The sequence below is a fragment of the Mus caroli genome, unplaced genomic scaffold (assembly GCF_978045245.1).
Source record: "Mus caroli unplaced genomic scaffold, Mus_caroli_1 scaffold_4, whole genome shotgun sequence".
Taxonomy (NCBI): domain Eukaryota; kingdom Metazoa; phylum Chordata; class Mammalia; order Rodentia; family Muridae; genus Mus; species Mus caroli.
The window spans coordinates 120,338,445-120,360,799 of NW_028227259.1; the positions used below are offsets into that span (position 1 = coordinate 120,338,445).

Here is a 22,355-nt window from a genome sequence, read left to right on the forward strand (position 1 = left end):
TTCTGAGGGATACAGTGCTGTTGGGCATCTGTGGGCTTGGGGGCTTGCATCTTTAGACAGTACAAACAATCAAGTGTGGGAAAAAAAAAACCAAACCCAAACCCCTACATGTTGCGTTGACCTAGTAAGCCGTGCCTCTTAGAAACCCAGCCCCCCAAGAAATCTTTGCACTTGGCCATGAACGAGATGCAGCCAGGGCATTCTATGAAGCGTGGGTTTTAATGCCAAGGATTTGGGAGCAGTGTCAGCATCTGTCCGTAGAGACTGATGGGCCCCTCCATCTACTTGGGAGAACTCCCTGCTGGGAATCCTTTTCTGTATTAAGCATGTAGTGCTGTGGAAAAGATGGCCAGGAGTCGCTGCTACTGCTGCTGCTGCTGTGTTTGTGCATAGTCACAAGGGGGAGGTGCCACAAAGATGTGGGACAGCCCACCTTACACCCTTACTAAGGAGTTTACACTCAAGGCAGGGATTTCCAAGGTGGTAGAGAAAAGCCTTCACACCCTATATATTTACATGAGGGGTTTGGGGAAGTTTTTGCAAGAGAAGACAGCATTAACTTATAGCTTAGGCAGTTTTATTTGCAAGGAAGATAGATGATATGTGGAATGTATTAATTTTTAAATTAATGAATTGATATTTGGTGTGTGTGTGTGATGTATGCCTATGTGTATGTGCATGCATAGGCATATGTGGGGTACAGGCATCTGTGTTGGTGTGTGCAGAGGCCAGAGGCTAACAGTGGACATCTTCCTCAATTGCTATCATCCTGAGCTTGGAGGTCATTGTTTCAGCTTGACCAGATGGCCAGCAAGTCCCTGGGATCTACCTATCTCTACTCCTCAGTGCTGGCCTTACAAGCACGAACCACCATGCCTGGATTTTTATTCAAGTGTGGGGATCTGAACTTGGGCCTCTGCTTGTACAGAAAGGACTTTACACAGAGGACCATCTATCTCCCTATCACTGGGAAGTTGTTATTAAGGTCACAGTGTCTATACAAACTCTGGGAACCTACAAAGACATTTTGAAAGAACTGGGATGACATGGTCGGTATGGGAGGAAGCCGTGGGAGGGGAGAGTGTTTCCCAGACACCAGAACTTGTTTCAGACAGAAAGCCCACTGGAGTTACTTGATTTGTGGGTAGGTGACTGGTTTATGTTTGCGACGATGTTTGAGATAAGTTTGGGTTGATGAAAATTGATAGTCAACTTGAGGGGACTGAGAGATTCCTAGGAGAGCAATACTTTTATACCCATTTGGTCTATCTCTGGGGGTGTTTCCAGAACATGAAGGCTCTGGCTTAGCGAACGCTTTCCTTATTTGAAGGATTCAAAATTTTGAATGTGTTGCCTACGTGTGTGTATATATATGCACCGTGTGTAGGCAGTACAAGAGGATGCCAGAAGAGGGCAGCAGATCCCTTGGACTCAGGGGCACAGACTGTTATGAGCCGCCTCATGGATACTGTAAACCAAATCCTGGCTCTCAGCAAAAGCAGCTGTGTTCTTAACCAACAAGCCAGCTCCCCAGCCCTGGGTTCGAACTTGATTAGAGAGAGGATATGAGAGGTGGCTGGGGTGAAGGAGCGACCAGGGAAAATGCTGAGGAGACACAGTAAGAGAACAAGGAGGCCCAGAGAGAAATTTGTTTGTGGGTCCTGCTGGTATAGCTTGCCCGTTTCTGTGGTGTAAGTGTTCCCACTGTGTGCCATTTTAGGCTGCCAGTGTGTTGCATGTGATACGGCACCAGGCAGAGATGCTGGTAAGGAGGTGTGTACAGTCAGGCTCTGGGGGAGAGACTCACCTGAGCCCAGTGTAGGTGCTGAGCTCATCCACAGAGTGCATCAACTCCTAAGGCAGACCACCCATCCAACAAACCAAGGGTGGGGGGTGGGAAGGATACGATCCCCACCGCCCCTTTCTGCCCAGGCAAGAGTACCAGGTTGCAGTTGGGTGCAGGGCTGCTGGACTTACTTGGGGTTCCAACAGGCAATCAGGGGCCTCATGGTGTGGTGGGTGTGGTCGATGGTCAGGGCCTCTAGGAGCCAGTGGAGAGCACACAGCTGGCGGAAGAGAGGATCCCTGCAGAGACAGAGGGAGGGGGCACAGGAGCATCTTTTTAGAACACCGTTCACAGAGACCTCAGTGGGCGCCGCTGGCACACAGGTTTGTACCCATTGTGTATGACATGCCTATTGGTCCCACTGTGCAGATGAGGACACGGGAGGTTGTGTGCGTGTATTGCTTAGGGAGACCACACGACCGTGTCACTGAGCTAGCAAGACAGAAGCACGACATCCTGTCCCAGTTCCTCTGAGTGTAGTGGTACTGGAGTCTCTCCTAGCTAGAGGTCTTGACTCAGGCAAATAAAATAACTATTGAAGGTGCTTAGTATCACACTGATGATGTCTGATAGTTTATCTGATTAAAAAAGATGCAGTAAATAAGAAAGCCTGGAGACAGTATTAGCAGGACTGAGTGTAGCTGGCCATTGAAGAAAACCACACCAGGCACGTTGTGATGGTTTGTATATCCTTGGATCAGGGAGTGGCACCATCTGAAGGTGTGGCCTTGTTGGAGCGGGTGTGACCTGGTTGCAATGGGTGTGTCACTGTGGGTGTGGGTATAAGATCCTCACCCTAGTTGCCTGGAAGTCAGTCTTCCACTAGCAGCCTTTGGATGAAGACATAGAACTCTCAGCTCCTCCTGTGCCATGCCTGCCTGGATGCTGCCATGCTCCCACTTTGATGATAATGGACTGAACCTCTGAACCTGTAAGCCAGCCCCAATTAAATGTTGTTTTTTATAAGACTTGCCTTGGTCATGGTGTCTGTTCACAGCAGTAGAACCCTAACTAAGACAGAAGTTGGTACCAGGAGTGGGGTATTGCTGTGATAGGCCTGACCATGCTTTTATTTGAAAGAATGTGGATTTTGGGACTTTGGATTTGGAAAGCAGTGGAATGCTTTAAATGGGGCTTAATGGGTCATCCTAGTAGGAATATAGAAGACTTTGTTGCTGGGAGTGATTTGAACTGTGTTGACCTGGCCCAAGAGATTTCAAAGGAGAAGAATTTCAGAATGTGGAATAAAGACTGGTTTTGTGGTACTTTGGTGAAGAATGTGGCTACTTTTTGCCCTTGTCTGAAAAGTTTGCCTGAGGCTAAGGTGAAGAGACTTGCATTAGTTGCATTGACAAAAGAAGTTTCAAAAAAGCCCAGCAGAGACTTTGTTCTCTGGTTAAGTCTTATGAAGAGAAGTATGAACAAGCATAGCAAGCTTAGAAAGGAAAAATATAAAATATATGGTTTGAGTACTAAAGGAGTACCAGGAAGTGAAATGGAGCAAAATCTCGTGTTCTAGGAGATAACAGATTAAGGGAGTAGGACCTTGGGGCAAGATTCTACCCAGCTTAATTAGATCCAGGCATGGTGGTACACACCTTTAATCCCATGAGACAGGCATGCTGATCTCTACATTTAAGGTGAATCTACAGAGCAAGAACCAGGATAGCCAAGCTTAGGCAGTGAAGGATTTAGAAAACATAAAGGTAGTGATAATGTGATAGTACAAGGGAATCATGTTCTAGTTCCTGTAAGCAGCAGAACTCGGCAGCTTCAGCCATGTGGCTCTGGCTCTAGAGTTAAGAATGGGAGGAACCACTGGGAAAATTGATGCTGGTTAGCTGGAGCTAAGGAATTAGCAGTGATTAAGAAGAGACCAGCATTACTGAGGTGAAATCTTCTGGAAATTGTTTTCTGGGAGCACAAAGAAGCTGTGTTCCAGAGATACCCAAGGTTGTACTTCATGCTGCGGCTGGACTTGGTAATGTGTAAGAGTCACTCAGGTGGTACTGCTTGTGAAGGAATGAAGGGATCATGGAGAGAAGCTGAGGCTTAGCACTGTGAGAGGCCAGGGAAGGCCATTGGAGAAGTTGAAGCCTCAGCTGTAGTTGATGGCCCAGGACTGAAGGGGTCATGCAAAGAATTTGAGGCTTGGCACCCTGAAGAGAGCCTATGAGAGGCTATTGGTGAAGCCTAGTTGGAGTGGAACACCCCAGTGTATTGGAGATGTCAGTACCATGGGATGATCACCAAGAACAGCAGCCGTAGTGGAGTGGATCAACCTGAGCATAGAGTGCTACAGAGCACAGAGATGGAACAGTGATGCCAGCCCTTAGGAGGAGTCCAAAAGATCAAGTGGAATCCCAGACACTGAAACAAGAAGATGTAACATTGAAATTGCCTTGGAGACTCAAAGATGTTAAAGATGCCAGAGCCATGGGATACATGCTGAGGAAAGCTGCTAACAGGGAGTGGAACCAGCCCAGGAGAAAGCAGTTTGTTGCAGTCAAAAAAAAAAAAAACATGAACAAGGAGTGGAGATCTGAAGACCGCTTTGACATCAGCCATGGAGATGCAGTTTGGAGTTTGCCCAGCTGGTTTCCTGCCTTGCTTTGGGGATTACAGTTAATTAAGTTGAATGAATCTCAGAAGAGACCTTGAACTTTGGACTTTAAACATTGTTGCAACCGCTATAGACTATGAGGACTTTGAAAGTTGGACTAAATGCATTTTGCATTATGCTATGTTTAAGTATGGCCCCATAGACTCATGTTTTTGAACAAGTCTATGGGGACCAGGGAGTGGAATGTGATGGTTTGTATATCCTTGGATCAGGGAGTGGCACCATCTGAAGGTGTGGCCTTGTTGGAGTGGGTGTGACCTGGTTGCAATGGGTGTGTCACTGTGGGTGTGGGTATAAGATCCTCACCCTAGTTGCCTGGAAGTCAGTCTTCCACTAGCAGCCTTTGGATGAAGACATAGAACTCTCAGCTCCTCCTGTGCCATGCCTGCCTGGATGCTGCCATGCTCCCACTTTGATGATAATGGACTGAACCTCTGAACCTGTAAGCCAGCCCCAATTAAATGTTGTTTTTTATAAGACTTGCCTTGGTCATGGTGTCTGTTCACAGCAGTAGAACCCTAACTAAGACACACGTCATATGAAAATTCAAATAACCCCATTAAAAATGGGGTACAGAGCTAAACAAAGAATTCTCAAGTGAGGAATACCGAAGGGCTGAGAAGCACCTGAAAAAAAATGTTCAACATCCATCAGGGAAATGCAAATCAAAACAACCTTGAGATTCCACCTCACTCCAGTTAGAATGGCTAAGATCAAAAATTCAGGTGACAGCAGATGCTGGCGAGGATGTGGAGAAAGAGGAACACTCCTTCCTCCATTGCTGGTGGGATTGCAAGCTTGTACAACCACTCTGGAAATCAGTCTGGCGGTTCCTCAGAAAATTGGACATAGTACTACTGGAAGATTCAGCAATACCTCTCTTGAGCATATACCCAGAAGATGTTCCAACTGGTAATAAGGACACTTGCTCCACTATGTTCATAGCAGCCCTATTTATAATAGCCAGAAGCTGGAAAGAACTCAGATGTCCCTCAACAGAGGAATGGATACAGAAAATGTGGTACATTTACACAATGGAGTACTACTCAGCTATTAAAAACAATGGATTTATGAGATTCTTGGGCAAATGGATGCTTCTGGAGGATATCAACCTGAGTGAGGTAACCCAATCACAAAAGAAGCCATTAGATACGCACTCACTGATAATTGGATATTAGCCCAGAAACTTAGAATACCCAAGATACAATTTGCAAAACACAAGGAAATCAAGAACGAAGACCAAAGTGTGGATACTTCATCCCTCCTTAGAATAGGGAACAAAACACCCATGGAAGGAGTTACAGAGACAAAGTTTGGAGCTAAGACAAAAGGATGGACCATCCAGAGACTACCCCACCTGGGGATCCATCCCATAATCAGTCACCAAACCTGGACACTATTGCATATGCTAGCAAGATTTTGCTGAAAAGATAGCTGTCTTGAGTGAGGCTATGCCAGTGCCTGGCAAATACAGAAGTGGATGCTCACAGTCATTTATAGGATGGAACACAGGGCCCCCAATGGAGGAGCTAGAGAAATTACCCAAGGAGCTGAAGGGGTCTGCAACCCTATAGGTGGAACAACAATATGAACTAACCGGTACCCCCAGAGCTCATGTCTCTAGCTGCTGCATATGTAGTCAGCCATCATTGGGAAGAGAGGCCCCTTGGTCTTGCAAACTTTATATGCCCCAGTACAGGGGAATGCCAGGGCCAAGAAGTGGGAGTGGGTGGGTAGGGGAACAGGGTGGGGGAAGGGTATAGGGAACTTTCCGGATAGCATTTGAAATGTAAATAAAGAAAATATCTAATAAAAAGAAAAGAAAGAAAATGAAAGAAAACAGACTGCCGAACAGTGTGTCTGATTGACATTTTTGATCCTCTGGGGACCCCATACTAACTGTCTGCAGTGTACTACACTTTAGCTGGTATGCTTTCTCCACATTATTTAAGGTTCCCAATAACACGGTGGTATGTGAATTATTACCTATTTTAGACAAGAGAGGCAGAGTCCAGAGAGGCAGAGCCAGTGTTGCTCCAGGTCACACAACTCAGTCGTGAGCAGAGATGGTGTTTGAATGTTCAATCGGATGCTCAATGACCTGATAGGATGTTGTATCTGGTGGGAGACCTGAGGCTCTGAGAGGTGCAGCGAGTTACCTGAGGTCACACAGCTAACATGGGTGATGGTTTGAACCCCAGAGTGACCTGGCCTGGGGGGCTGACTTAGGTACCAAGGGAGCCAGTGGAGTGGTGGTCACTGTTAGCGAGGGCAGGACAGGGTTAACATGACCAGCCTGAGGTTTTCTTGAAACTGGGGTGTAGTCCTGGAAGCTGCCTCCACCCCCAAGAGTGCTCATCCTTCCCTAATGGAAAAGAGCCTTCGCTTAAGGAGGCTTTGGGATGGCTCTCCTTGCTCTCCTGAGCCAGCTTCCTGCCCAGGCCACTGCTCCCCAGGGGTTCCCAGGCGCAGGAAGGGAAGATTTCTCAGTTTCCAGGAAGATCTCACCTCACACCTTGTGGGGGGCTGTCCTAGGGTGTCCCCTGAGAGCCAGCTTTCTAGTCATCTAAAGTGAAATAGAGCTGTCCTACCTCTCCCCACCCTCAGCCTCTCCTGCTAGGGTGTAACTGTCACATCCAAGGACAACTAGGAGCCCCCTTCTCCTCTTCCTTCCTACCGTGTGTGTGTGTGTGTGTGTGTGTGTGTGTGTGTGTGTGTGTGTGTGTGTATGCGCCCGTGTGTGTACGTGTGTGTGTGTGTCTTCTACACACATCCATCTGAATAAAGAACAAGATTCTTCTTCAAGTGATTTACTAAGTACGACTCACTCCTCCTTTGCCTTGGGTTCCCACTGCAGGGGACAACACAGGTCAGTAGCTCTCTGTCCAGCATTTAGGCAATGAAGTCAACGTGTCATACACCTATTGCTGGGCCTTAAGCACCAAGATATTTCCTAATTGTAGCACTAACAAATTGTAAGAGGCTGGGACAGGGACCCCTGCAGGTCTTGGCTATGAGATGTGTATAGAAAGGGATGGAGTCTGCCTGGTCGTGTGGTGGTACTGGAGACATTGGGTTGGTGAACATCAGACTCATTCATTCCCTCCCTCCATCCCTCCCTCCCTCTCTTCCTCCCTTCCTTTTCCCTTCTTCCTTACATCTAAGATTCCTCTGACTTTCAACACCTCCATCCTAGTGATTTATGAAACTGCCCAGAACAAGCCAAAGTGGACCCTCTCTGCCCTTGTTTAACATCTCCAAACTCCCTACACCCCTAAGCCACCTAGTGTGGGCTTAATTGTGGACCTCGGAATTCTTATGTTAAAACTGTAACTCTCAGTTCCTCCAATGTGTTTGGAGATATGGCCTTTGAAGAGGCACTCCATCTAAAAGGAAGCCATTTTGGAAGGCTCTAATCCAGTCTTAGCGGAAAGAGACACATAAGGCCTCTCCATAGCTACAACACAGAGAAGGTCGCTGTGAGGAAACAGAGGACTGCTGTGTGCAGCCAAGAAGGCGGTGACCCTGGCAGCAACCTTCCCCAGAGCTGTGAGACAGGAAACCCCACTTCTTTAAGGTCACTGGGAAGTAAACCTTGATCTCTCTAGGTCTGGGTTAGGCACTGTCTGAGGATATCCCTAAACGTCTCCTCCGAGTCTCTACACCCCAGGTCCCTGTTTATCACGGCTGCTCTCAGGGACCTGCAAGTCACAGTCTTGGCCAGCACATGGCATGGATACAGGTGGGCTCAGCATCCTTCTGCTTATCACACGCAAGATGGTGGGAATCGGTTGCTTTGGATCTGACATTTGTTCCCTGACTGATAGCTTGGGGTGTGCTTCTCACATGCCGGGCCACTGATGTGTGGTGACAACCCAGCTCCAGCCCCGATAGTAGCTGTGAGCACCCCAAGTAGTGTCCAAGTCATTCACTACCCGTGGTTTACTCTCAATTTCGTGAATCTGGAGGAGAGTACCACCAGTGTGTCCCTATTTTGTAGATAAATAAACTGAGGCACAAAGGACCAGGAAACTCATCTAATTGTCAAAAGGCCAGTAAACATTAGAGTTGGAATCTGAGTCCAGCCTCCTGAATCCCCACTGTGGAATAACCCGTTGATGCTGGTCTCCGGCCCTGCGGGGATGGAGCCTTCCTTTCTCATCAGGAAAAGAGTGTTCATCTTCTGGGTCTAGACCATTTGCTCGCTTGCCTGTGAGAAGCCTCAAACCTGACCCTCACTCCCCTAATCTGCAGTGAGTAGTCTGGGGAAAAAAACAAACAAAAAAACCAACCACAACAAAACCTGGAAGCAAGCCTGGTGGCAACCTGTCTTTTCTCTCCAGGTCACAGAAAAAACCCCTCAGATTTAAAGAGAAAGAACTTGCTCAGATTTAAAGAGAAAGCACTTATCTGCTTGAACACAGGCACAGTCAGAAAACTCTCCCCACGGGCTTGTACAAGGCTCACGTCTGCAGTGCCCAGGCCCAGAACCTAGGCGAGTGTCACACACCTGTACAACTCTGGTGTGTGTGAGCATCCAGTCCAAGTGTACAATGCTGTCCCAGCCTGTGTCCAATGGCAGATCAGGACATGGGGTGTGGCCATGCTTCTGCTGAGCTGGTGTTTAGAAAAGGCTGTTTGGGACAGCCTTGTCTCTTTAGAGGGATGGTAGGAAGCTGTGTCTCTGTGCTTTAGATGGCCCCTCCCATTTTGAAACATAAAAGCCAAATCTTTCCCCACCGCTGCAGGTGATGGAATCGATCCCTACCCGGCTAACTCGGGATTGTCAGCCAGCTTCAGGATCAATCGCACTGGGGTTGAGGGACTAGCCAGGCTCTGATCTACACTGGCTTATGTGGTGGCTGAGGGCTTAAGGAATGACAAGCAGAGACTAATGTTATGGGTAGGATCTGAGATGTTCCCAAGGCTCAGCCTTTGCGGTGGTCCCCAGATAGAGTGGTACCCTCTGGGGAGATTGTGAACCCTCTGCTTCTTGATCGCTATGTCAGGCGTAGGGCTCCGGGAGCAGGCCCTGTGAGCTGTGATCGGCTTGGTGATTGGCTCAAGTATCAGCAGACTGCCTGATGCACCCACTGCAGTGCCTTCCTCTCTACACTGGGCTCTATCCCCTCAAACTTGAGCCAGAATAATTTCTTCTTCTCTTCACATTGCATCTTTGTCCGTTTTATAATTGTTTATGATTGTGCTTGGGGGGGGGGGGGAGGGTAGGGGGTGTGTCCTGCTTCACTTGTGGGGGGATCAGAGGACAGACTACAAGAATCTGTTTTCTCCTCCCACCTTGTGAGTTCAAACTCAGGTCACCAGGCACGATAGTGGGTGCCTTTACTGGTCTGGCCCCTTACGTTGCTTCCTGTCAAGCATTCTGTCCCAGCGAAGAAGAAAAGTGATGAGAACAACTCACTGGAAAGATGCTGTAGTTCCTGGAGAGATGGATGGCTCAGCAGCCAAGAGCACTGGCTGCTCTTCCAGAAAACCCGGTTCAGTTCCCAGCAACCACACGAGGATTATCACTCCATGTAACTCCAGCTTCAGGGTCTGCTTCCCTCCTCTGAGCTATGAGGGCATCTCTCTCTCTCTCTCTCTCTCTCTCTCTCTCTCTCTCTCTCTCTCTCTCTCTCAGACACACACACAGACACACACACACAGACACACACACACAGAGATATACCCATATATACACACCCATACAGACACATACACACAGAGACACACATGTACACCCACTCCCAAACATACACCCATACATATATACAGCCCCATACACACAGAGAAAGACACATACACCTGTACCCACATAGGCATGCATCCCCCTCACACACAGACACACATGTGACACCCACACCCACATATATACACCACCACACATACACCTTTATACATACATACCTATACACATACACACACAGATACCCATACTCCCCACATATATACTCATACATACACACCATATACAGACACATATACCTGCGCACACATACATGTATACCCCCACATACACTCATACACGCAGACACGTAGCTCCCATACACACGCCCACACACACCCGGCAGATACATATATGCTCACAGTTTAAAAGTAGTAAAAACAAATCTATAAAATACCCAACTCCTCCTCGCTCTGCAGTCTGAGACTCTGTGCTCTGACTTTGCTACCTCGTCTTCTCGGGAGTTTGAGTCTTTCCCTTGCTCCCTGTATCTGCTCTGCTCTTTTGACCAACTTGGTCCAGGGAATGGCAGAGGACTGCTGAGCCTCCTGTGAGCCTTTGCCTCCGGAAGCCTTGGGTATCGAGGCCCTTGTTCTTAGAATCCTTCTTAGGTACAGTGTGGACAAGCCCATGCCGGCCGGCACTAGATGGTAAGAGATACTGCTGTCATCCTAAGCAACCGATCAAACAAGAAGGCAGACCCCTCCTGGAGCAGCGATGGTGGGTTCGCCCAGCACTCTGTAGACTTGGGGGCAATGGGAGAGGGTTCTGTCATTCCAAGTTGAGCAATCCATCAACACACAGCGATTCAGCATGGCCAGAACCTTTCACTAGTCAAGGAAAAGAAGCGACCAGCTTCTAAAGGGAAGGTTGGCAAACTACAGCCACTGAGTGGGCATGTAACTTGTTTCCATAATGAAGGAAAATCTTATTAGAACACAAACAATACATTCCAGCCTTGTCCCTTCTATACTACAACGGTAAAGTAGTTGAGAGAGAGAGAGAGAGAGAGAGAGAGAGAGAGAGAGAGAGAGAGAGAGAGAGAGAGATCATGTGATCTGCAACACCCAAGACATGTACTGGAGACACCAGGGGATAACAGTAAACACATTCCTGTAACACCCGCAGTGTGTTGACAGTCATAATGAAAGCCTATCAAATACACCCGAGCTGGGAGCCAGGGGTGAAGATTCCTGTTGCGAGAGACCCCTGGCAGGGTTCACTTTCCCATCTGGCATGGAAGAAAACAGTTTCTGCTCACAGCACTCAAGGCTCAGTGTGGTTAACCTCGTTTCTCCAATCATACAGATGGGGAACGGGACCTATTTTTCTAGGCCTCTCTTCTGGGTTCTGGATCTATGTGAATCTCAGGCTTCCAGAGGGGCTTACCCATGGGAATGGCCGGGAGGTACGTGGGCGCTTCCCAGAGACGCTGTGTTTTTCCCAAGAGGATGCTTTAAGGGCACCCAGCTTGGGCTGCCGGTTGGAACGCTCATGATGAGTGAGTAGTTCTACCAGGAGACCCAGATAAATGTCCGTAAAAGGTGGGCAGAGGCCAGTTGTAATGTGGTGGGATTAGCCTTGGCTACTAATAAGGGATGAGAACATGTTCGGTGTGTGCTGCTGCTGACAGTGGTGAGGGAAAGCGGTGATGGTGATGATGGTCTTGGCTCGTGAGCTGAGGGTGCTGTTGACATTTGTTGGGCAGAGTGGCCCAGGATGCTGCTTTTAAATATCCAGTGGGACACAGGAGAGCCCTTTGCAAGGAGGGTCTCTCAGTCTCCACACAGCATCAGTGCGAGGCGAGAAGTTCTCTCCATCCCCCCACCCTGGTGAAGCCCTAAGGACTTGTGGCTCTCGGAGCAGACAATAGAGGAACCACATGCTAAGGTTTCCGGAAAGCAAGCACGCTTTGCTCTTCGGAAGGTCGCTTAGTCTTGAGTACCATGGGATGTGGAGGAGGTCATGCCTTTAGGCATGGGGCCGCAGGGGCTTGTGGGAAATAGCTCCCCGAGTCTTGGAGAGAGGGGGATCATGACCCCTGAGCCTCAGCTGAGTTTTTTGTTTTTGTGTACAAACTCTGCATTGAGAGCTCAAGGCAGATTTTATCTTTGCAAATTATTTGACTTTTGAGGATCTGGTTCAGTGGGGGAAGGGATGACTCGGGCCCTTGCATATTTGCTGCTGGGGTCTAACCTACCACATCTTCTACTCTGTCTATTCTGTTTCTGATGTTGTTTTGTTTTTATGAGCCAGTTTTGCTGGCTCCAGCCTCCCTGTCCCTTTCAAGGGGACAAAGCTCCTGATGAGTTAGCTCTCAGGGTCGTTTTAGCTTCCTTCCGGTTTCTGACCCAGCAAGGTTATGGAGGTGGAGGTGGGGCCGGCTTACACGTGAGACTCAGGCAGGGAGGGCGCCATGAGACAGCTGTGGATGGGCGTGAACGGGCGGATGATGATCCCGGCCTCCAACTTCTTTAGCTTCTCGCAGTCGTAGGTACTGAGGGGAGAGCAGATAGGGGAGCCGAGTGAGTTGGGAGCGAAGCAGCCTTGAGGCTCATCTCTGTCAGGAATGAGTGACACTGGGGACTGGACACCTACAGTGTGCCTGGCAGTCATGCCAGTGTGCTGGGTGAGAATTCTAGAGGCAGTAGGTGAACACAACACATTAAAAGAAAACAAGGCTTGCCCTGCCAGAGGAAAGCAGAAAAGAAACAAGAAGGTAAATTCCTTGTTTCAGAGACATGGGATGCCTCATTGAGGAGAGGGAGGGAGGGAGAGGGGGGAGAGGGAGGATAGGTGGGAGAGGAGGAGAGAAAGAAACCTGTGGTGACTTGCTCACTTCTGGGCTCCCAGCCTGTGGGACTGTGTGGCTCGTGCTAAGGGCAAATCTCCCTTTATTAGCTGGTCCTCTCTGGAAACCCTCTCCCAGACACAGGTAGAGGTGGACACTATACATCTCGTAGGCGTTATTCAATTCAGTCAGGTTGATAACCAAGACTCACTAGCATGCTTTCTGACTCTGTTCTATGTGAAGGGTATATTTGAGACCACATTTCAGTGTTCCCTCCCGGGTGTTGTCGACTCCCCGCCCCCCCCCCCTCCGCCCCCATCTTTCACAGAGGAGGTTATCTCAGCTACAGAAAATGGCTTTCTTTCAAATATTCCTGCATCATAGGCATTTTCTCTTATAACTGAATTTGGCTTGCAGGTGTTTTAATCAGACCACCCCCCAATATGGGTGTGTGTGTGTGCATGCACACATGTGCATGCAACTTAATCAACTACCCATGTTTTAAATTTTAGACATTTCTTGTAAATGTTTGTTTCTTAAGACCTTAAAAACGCTGGCCACTCTGGGCCACATCTCCACTGAGTATCAGTAGCAGCTGAAGATTGGGGGTCACTGCCTGCTTCTCTGGGGTCTTGTGTCCCAGGCTTGGGAGTCACTGCCTGCTTCTCTGGGGTCTTGTGTCCCAGGCTTTGGAGTCACTGCCTGCTTCTCTGGGCCATGCACCCCTGGATTGAGCACCCCTGGTTTCTCACCCTCCCGTTCCCTTGAAGCTCTGATTACCCAGGAGCCCCACCTAAGTGTTTTCCTTACAGGATCACTCATGGGCTCCTGGTTCACTGACTTCTAGCAGTGACTACTGAATATCTTCTCTGTGGGGGCTGCAGATGTCACAAGGAAGGAGGCTGACCCACCCTTTCCCTTCCTGAGACTTAAGAGTCTTGTGAGGGTCGGGGGTGGGTATAACCAAGCACCCGACAGGGCTATATAGGGAGAGTATGCAGAGTTTATAGCCTAACACGGGCTGCGATCCCCCCACCCCCGGGAGTCATGACGGTTACAAAGGACAAATGAGAAGTGGGCCCCCATACTTTCCCTTCTTTGGCTCTCAGCTCTGTGGTTGGTTGACACAATAGAATTTGTCAAAAGTGATGCTGTCACACAGGGATTCACACAGGCGTCACACAGGACACCTCTCCATCTTGTGTCCTGGGATGCTGTTGGCATCCACTCAGCCCGAGAAGACAGGGCCGCAGGGAGAGATGCACCAGGCGGTGTGAGGGAGCCATCTACTTTGAGTGTCCCTGATTGGAGGGATGACTGTCTTTCCCCTCTGACCACAGACCTGGGAAAGTTGTATTTGTTTCCTTGACTTAGTACGTTTTTTGGAGTAGGTATTTCACGACTGCATTAATGAACCAGACAGACGGAAATAATGAACCGGAATCTGAAGGTCGAGTGGGATTAACCAGACAAATATAAGGGGGGATGGGCTGGTACTGGGAAGCTGCCGCAGGGGGGCATGTGGTCAGAGGGGGAGGAGGAGGCTGTGCGCCCAGGCAGGAGCCACAAGCCACAAGCCACAAGCAAGGCTCTCTGGGCCTGTGAGCTTCTACCTAAGATTTGTCTTTTTCCGCCCTTGAGAGGGTCCTGCTGGGAGCAATTTCTCTTTTTTGAAAAGATTACCCTAGCTTCGTGCCGGGTCATGTGGGGTTGTGCTGGCACGTGAGGACCAAGCACCTTCCTCTGGGGGATCTGAGGACAATCTTGGGGTCAGAGAGCTAATTAAAAGATAGCTAGCCCCAGAATCTAGGTGCCCCAGTTTCAATGGGCATTGACCCCTTTTTTGACACTGGAGCTGGAAAACAAACAAACTAGGAATTAAAAAACAAAAAACAAAACAAAAAAAAACCTCACTGGCAAATGCATCTCTGTGTTCTGTCCTAGTGAACATGGTTACATACATGTCCCACGGTGACAGGTCCATGTCTCCTAGACCTCACACTCTGAAATCCTTGGTTTGATGACTTCTTTTGATTCTAATAATAAGACAAATTCCACTCCCCCACCACGGGTTCCTATTTATTTATTTTTTGGCCTGAATCTGTAGCTGGAAAACTGAGCATAGCGGGGGTGGGGGATGGCTGTGGGAGGGGGGAAGGCTCACAGGCAAGGATCATGGTACATGCATGATTGTACCTCCTCTTTGCCTTAGTTTGTCAGACTTAAAGCTTTTGCCTGCAGTCACTTAGATCCTGAGGTGTGTGTGATTATGTACATGAATGCATGTGTGTATATGTCTCTGTGTATGTATGTGTGTATGTGTATGTATGTATGCATATGTATGTACATGTATGTGTATATGTGTGTATTATATATGTGTGTATATGTGTAGGTGTGAATGTATGTGTATATTGTGTATTTATGTGTATATGTATAGGTGTGTATGTATATATGTATGTGTATATGTATGCATGTGTATGTATGAATGTATGTATGTATATATGTGTCTGTGTATATGTGTGTGACCTTTGCTTTGTTAAAAAAAAAAAAGACTTGACTTTAAGTCCTACCTTTGCACTCTTGAGACCTCTACATTGGAACCATATTTTAGAAGTCAGGCTCTTAGATATGGGATGCCTTCATGGAAATTAAGATTTTTGTGCCAAAGATTATAAGGAGTTTAGCTAAAGGAGACCCAGAGAGGTCAAAATCACTTTGTTGTATCATAGTTGCTGACAGGCATCGAGTGTGTTCTATATGCTGTGATCTGTGCTGAGCTTCGTTTCCTGTAATCCTCATAGCACGCATGGGTGTCTTGCCCCATCCATACGGGTGGAATAAATGGAGACTCAGGTCTGCTGAGCTGCTCAAAGGCCAGCAGTTGTAGAGTAGAGTCAGGACTCAACTCCAAGTCCTACCTGTGCCCCTGCCTGTGATGCCATCTTGCTATGGACAGTCTCTGAATGCTAATTCGTAGAGCAAGCCCCAGCCCTGCATTTGTTGCTAGACTCATGGAGTGGGCAGCCATTTATTTTGATAACTGGTTTTGTCCGGCTTAGAGACCGTACTAGATAAGACTAACCAAACCAATAAAAGGAATAAGCATAAACGTATTAAACTTTAAATAAACCATGTCTTGCATACTCAGGGGGAATAAGGACTGGAGAAAGGTGTTCTCTGACTGTGGATCCTATGAAGCCTCTTCAACACTTTCCTCTCCTTATTTGGTGCAGGCTGGGCGGTGTCTTAGTCAGAATTTCCATTGCTGTGAAGAGACACCGTGACCAAGGCAACTTTTATAAAGGAAAACACTTAGTTGGGGCTGGTTTATAGTTTCAGAAGTTCAGTCCATTATCATCATGGCAGGAAGCATGGCAGTGTGCAGGCAGACATGGTGCTGGAGATGGAGCTGAGAGCTCAACATCTTGATCCACAGGCATCAAAAGGAAACTGTTCCACACTGGGTGGAGCTTAAGCATAGGAGACCTCAAAGCCCGCCCCCACAGTGACACACTTCCTCCAACAAGACCACGCCTCTAGTAGTGCCACTTCCTATGGGCTGAACATTCAAACTCATGAGTCTATGGGGGCCATACGTATTCAAATCACATTCCACTCCCTGGCTCCCATAGTCTTGTAGCCATAATAAAATACAAAATACATTTAGCCCAACTTCAAAAGTCCCCATAGTCTATCACAGTTTCAACAATGTTTAAAAGTCCAAAGTTCAAAGTCTCTTCTGAGATTTATGCAATCTCCTAACTGTAATCCCCTATAAAGTCAAAATCAAGAAGCAGATCACATATTCTCAACATCACAGGATATACATTACCTTTTCAAAGCACAGGGAAGGGAGCATAGTGAGAAAATACTGCACCAAAGCAAGATTGAAAACCAGCTGGGCCGACTCCAAAATCTGAATCCTCCATGTGTGATGTCAAAACACTCTTCAGATCTCCAACTCCTTTCATCTTTGTTAACTGCAACACACTTCATTCTCTTGGGCTGGTTCCATTCCCTGTTAGCAGCTTCCCTCAGGAGACATCCCATGGCTCTGGCATCTCTAACATCTCAGGGTCTCCAAGGCAATATGGGTTTTGCCTTCACAGCTTTACACAATGGCCTCTCTGGGCCTTCATGCAGGGACACCTCTGCCACATGCCTGACCTCAGTGGCTTTCCTTAGTTGCAGAAGGAAATTCCATCCTTGACCCTAAATTACATCCTCACCAGCTTTCCATTTTCCATGGTTTCCTTCACTGCCTAAGCTTGGCTGTCCTGGAACTTGCTTTGTAGAACAGGTTGGCCTTGAACCCAGAGATGCAGCCTCTGTCTCCTGAGTGCTAGGATGTTCAAAGGTTTTCCCAACTTCATTAGTTAGAAGCATCCTTAGTCGCTATGCCTGGACCTAAGCTTTTCTTCAATTCCTTTTCATAAGATGGAAGCTTAGATAGGTGGGATCTTGCCTGAGGTTGCTACTCCCTCAGTCCATTTAATATCCTTGAACACAGGACTTAGTTCTATTCCCCTTTAATCCTTGAACCACACATTTTATATTTCTCCTTTCTAAGCTTGCTATGTTCCATCAAAATGCTCGTCATAAGAGTGAACTACAGGACAGAGTCTATGCTAGGCTATTTTGAGATTTCCTTTATCAATGCAATTAATCTAAATCTCTTCACCTTAGCCTCAGGCAGACTCTTCAGAAAGGGGCAAAATGCAGTCACAGACTTTACCAAAATACCACAAGAACAACCTCTAGGCACTAAAATTCTTTTCCTCTGAAACTACTTGAGCCAGGCCAGAAGAGTTCAAATCACCAATGTTTTCTGTATTCCTACTAGGATGGCCCATTAAACCCCACTTAAAGCATTCCATTGCTTTCCAAATCCAAAGTCCCCAGATCCACATTCCTTCAAACGAAAACAGTCTGGCCTATCACAGCAATATCCTAGTTCCTGGTACCAACTTCTGCCTTTGTTAGGGTTTCCATCGCTGTGACAGACACTATGACCAAGGCAACTCTCATAAAAGACAATACTTAACTGGAGCTGGCTTACAGGTTCAGAATTCAGTCCATTATCATCAAGGCAAGAAGCATGGCAGCATGCAGGCAGGCATGGTGTTGGAGAAGGAGCTGAGAGTTCTACATCTTGATCCACAGGCATCAGGAGACTGTGTTCCATACTGGGTGGAGCTTGAGCATAGGAGACCTCAAAGCCCACTCCCAAAGTGACACACTTCCTCCAACAAGGCCACACCTCCTAATAGTGGCACTGACTATGGGCCAAACATTCAAACACGTGAGTCTGTGGGGGCCAAACCTATTCAAACTACGACAGGTGGCTTCTTCATTACATGACAATTTCTACAAAAAGGAGGGAGAACTTTAGTCCTTTTTATCCTAGGGCAAGGCTGCAGTTGATGGGCAACCCTACGAGTCCGCCACTGGCTAACATGTCCCCGTGGGGAGGACGACTTCTAACCTTCCACAGCAGCAGCAGACTTGTGGCCGATGACTGTGGGCTGCATGCTTCTGTGCAGGGAGTGGTGCGGACTCTGAATCTTCTCCGCTCAGTGTGCTTGAGGTGATAGGGCCTCGTAAAGATCCCAATCCAACCACTGCACATTGTGTGAGTCTACTGAGATGCCACACTGTGCCCTATGAATACACACAGTCTGTATGTGACAACTGAGTGAAGGGCATTTTTTAAAAGGAAAACACAGTACCGCCCTAGTCACATTAGCTGGATACTGGCGCTTCCCAATAGACTGATCCTGCTGTGTCATTGATGTATGTCTTGGCATCACAGGCCATGATCTGCCAGCATTATGGCCCTGACCAAGCCTCCACTCTCTGGAGGTGTTTTCGTTTTGTTTTTCCTTCTAGATTCCTGGTTATTCTTTTGACTGAAAGGGATAGGTAGAGTGGAGTTCAGGATGCTGTGTGTCCACATCTTTCAGTACATCACTGTTTGGTGCGTAATAAAAATTCCTCAGATTGTGGTAGTTTGACAGTGAAGGGTCCCCATGGCCAACAAGTCTGAATTCTTGGCCTCCAGCTGGTGGTGCTGTTTAGGCACAGTGGTTGTTGTTGTTGTTGTTGTTGTTGTTAGAGGAGGAGGAGGAAGAGGAGGAGGGGAGGAGGAGGAGCCTTGCTTGAGGAACTGGGGCACTGGAGGTGGGCCTAGAGCCTTCACAGATCAGATCCACTTCCTGCTCACCCTCTACTTCCTGAGTGCAGGTGCTGTGTGACCAGGCGGCCTCTGGTCCTGTCTCCATGCTTCCCCACCATGATGGAATGAATCCCTTTGGGATTTTAAACCAAACCAAGCCCAAACAGAAACTCTCTTGTCATTGGCTCCTGTCAGGGTATTTTCTCACAGCCACAGAAGAGAAGACATCAAGCAATTTTCTTTCTACTCTCCTGTTTTCTTTGAACCTGGTCCAAGACCTGATAAAGGAACCACTGATGTTTTGCTAAAACCTTCTGGTCATATCTCATGAGGCAAAAACTCCTGAAATTCCACCTTCTGCCTCCCTTTCCTCCTGAGGAAGGCTCCCTCAGCTCTGCTCTTGGCTATTCTGAGCCTGCTTCTGGAAGGCAGCCATGCTCACCACTGTGCCAACCAAGCCACCCCACCTGGCCCTGCTTCCTGGGCTGAGTGTGTCATGGCCATTCAGAAGTTCTCCCGAGGGGTGGCTCCCAATAGGAAGTGTCGATGACGGGCTATAAATCATAAATATTGTTCTCTCACCTCAGATTGAATAAATAATTCATAAATGATGAATGGATGACAGCTGACTTATTTTGAACAACCTTTTAGATGAAAGTAATAAAAAAATGCTAGACAAAATGGAAAAAAAGAGAAAAATTAAAGAGGAAAACTTAAAGGTGGTAAGTGGCCATTGACACTGTGGGAGAAGCTGGTGGGCCCTAGTTAGCATGGCCACCAGACCTTCTAGCCAGCATGAGAGGTGCCAGTCACTCTCCCATAGCTTCAGAGGGCAAGGAGGACAGAAACGACTGCCTGGGGTCTGTACCAAGGAGAAGGCTCAGAGGAGGCTGGGACGATTGGAAGGTAGATAGAACTGTCTCAGTCTCCATGATGTCTGACTGTCACCTGGAATGTTGGGCCCTGCTGTCCTCCTCTGACCCCTGATGGCTGCTCACATGACCCCACCTTCAGTGAGCACCAAACTTACAGTGTTCAGTGAAGTAAGACATACAAACGTCACATGTGAATCTGCCCACAGGAACTCCTCTTTCTCTAAGATGTGCACATCAGCCTGTCTTTAAATTATCGCCTTGATGACAGAATTTGGGTAAGGATTGAGAGGAAATTTGCTCAACCGTAGCTGCATGTTGGAATCACTGAGGGAAACTTAAAAAACATGCTGTGAACATGTAACTTCCCACCCATGACAGAACCCATTATAGCTGGCTTTGATGTAGTCCAGACGCCAGTGGCTTAAAAATAGCTGCAGGTGATGCTTGTTTTATATATGTGTGTGTGTAGATGTATATATACATGTGTGTGTACATATATGTATATATACACATTTTGGTCTGTGTATACGCACATATATGTGTGTAAGTATATGTACATATATATCTATATTGCTTGGAGTCTATGTATGTATATAAATTTGTATATATACCCCCACATATATATCTCTGTATGTGTGTATATATACACACACATATATGTCTGTGTATGTATATATATACATATACACATATATTGTGTGTATGTGTATATACACTATACTGGGACCACATAAAAAGCCAGATATGGAACTCAAGTGTCTGTAATCCCAGCATCCCCCCAGAGAGATGGGAGGCCAAGGCAAGAATTCCCAGGAGCTTGTGAGCCATTGAGCCTCCAATACACAGCAGAAAAAATGACAGAACTCCTGTCACAAGGTGAAGGCAACACCTTGACTTGTCCTGACAGCTGAGCTGGGGCTGGCCTAGGAAGAACCGGCAAGGACTGGGTGCTGTTTAGATTCAAAGAGGTCAGAGTGGACCTGGAGTCTGGATTGCACCAGGGCTATCAGAACCAAAACCAAGCAAAACTCCAGAAGTGCAAGGAGGAGTCAGGACAAATCAGTGGGGGCCCAAGGAGGACTCTCTCCAATGCGGCTAATAGATTCCTGTTTTGTAGGAACACCACAGAGCAAACCCCCATCCTGTCTGCTGTGCTCGGTGCTATGGTTCCTCTCAATGTTTTGTCTGTGAGCATCCCAGAAAGGACTGGTCTGGGGGTGATCCTCTCCCGGCTGCGAGAAAGGCTTCCTGGAAGAGAAGTGCCTTTACTCAGAGTCAGACTTTTCTGTGGACCGGCAGTGTGTCGAACTATGGGCCGAGGCTGGCGGTGCAGGACAGAGACACTGATGTGAGATAAAATGCCTCAGCGCATGCACACGCTAAGTGGACCTAGGAGAGAAGTGTTATGGCATGTGGTTGACTGAAAGCTAGGGGGTACCAGGGGGAAGGCAGCACTGAAGATGGCTGTTGAGTCCCAAGCTTTGGGTGGAGGGGGACTTGGGGAGGGATCAGAGTAGGAGAAGGTGTGGAAAGACAGGGAGAGAGACACATAAGGGAACCAGCAAGGTTTCCTCTGTCCCTCTTACAACCACCAGACAGGAGAGTGGGCGTGTGTGGCTGAAGATTCTCCACTTAAGGTCAGAGAGTGGGAATGGCCAGGAGGGCTGGGCTGGGCTGAGGAAGGCATTGAGCTCCAGCCTGGGCAAGAGGAGCCTCCCTGAGCTAACCTTCCGCAGCGCCCTGCCCTGCCCGGTGTTGCCCACAGCCGCTGCCTACTTACGCCAGCAGGTTGTCCCTGCAGTGGATATCTGAGAACTTCTTGGCCGGCTGGAACTTGTTTAGCTCCTCCTCCTGCAGCTTCTGGAGTAGCTGCTGCTTCTTTTTCTTGGCATTTTCCTCTCGCAGGATGTTGAAGTAGCCTTGGCCTATCTTCACACACTGGATCAGGAAGCTGGAGGAGAGAGCAGGATGCGGGGGGGGGGGGGGGCAGGGGATTGGAGAGGGGAGGAGGGGAGAAGAGAAGGGAGGGGAAAATGTCAAAGATAAATTCTTAAGTATATTAGGACGATAACCTTCTGTCTTTGGATCAACTAAAAGGCACCACCGAGCCCACGGAATAGGGTCCTTATATAAGAGGCTGAGTGGGACCTGTCCCCCACAGGCTACTCTTCTGTGTGCGACTCTGGGAGGCTGTAGAGATTCTGAGATGAGGGAGTAGCTGGAACAGGTGGGTCATGACAGAGGACCTTTCAAAGTTCTCTCCAGCGTTTGGTTCTGCTTCCAACCACTGCTTCCTGGTCGGCTGAGATGTGAGCGGCCT

At 48.0% G+C, this 22,355-nt stretch overlaps 1 protein-coding gene across 3 annotated transcripts in view; it reads right to left on the reverse strand.

Annotated features, from left to right (window-relative positions):
- Ccdc60 (coiled-coil domain containing 60) overlaps positions 1-22,355 on the reverse strand; it is a 167,345-nt gene that overhangs the window by 40,841 nt on the left and 104,149 nt on the right. For all 3 annotated transcript variants that reach the window (XM_021162733.3, XM_021162734.3, XM_021162731.2), the window contains exons 3-5: positions 21,816-21,986; positions 12,584-12,691; positions 1,978-2,085 (exon numbers count right to left, since the gene is read on the reverse strand). In XM_021162733.3, coding sequence (XP_021018392.1) covers positions 1,978-2,085; positions 12,584-12,691; positions 21,816-21,986 — 387 coding nt within the window. The remainder of the gene's footprint in view (positions 1-1,977; positions 2,086-12,583; positions 12,692-21,815; positions 21,987-22,355) is intronic.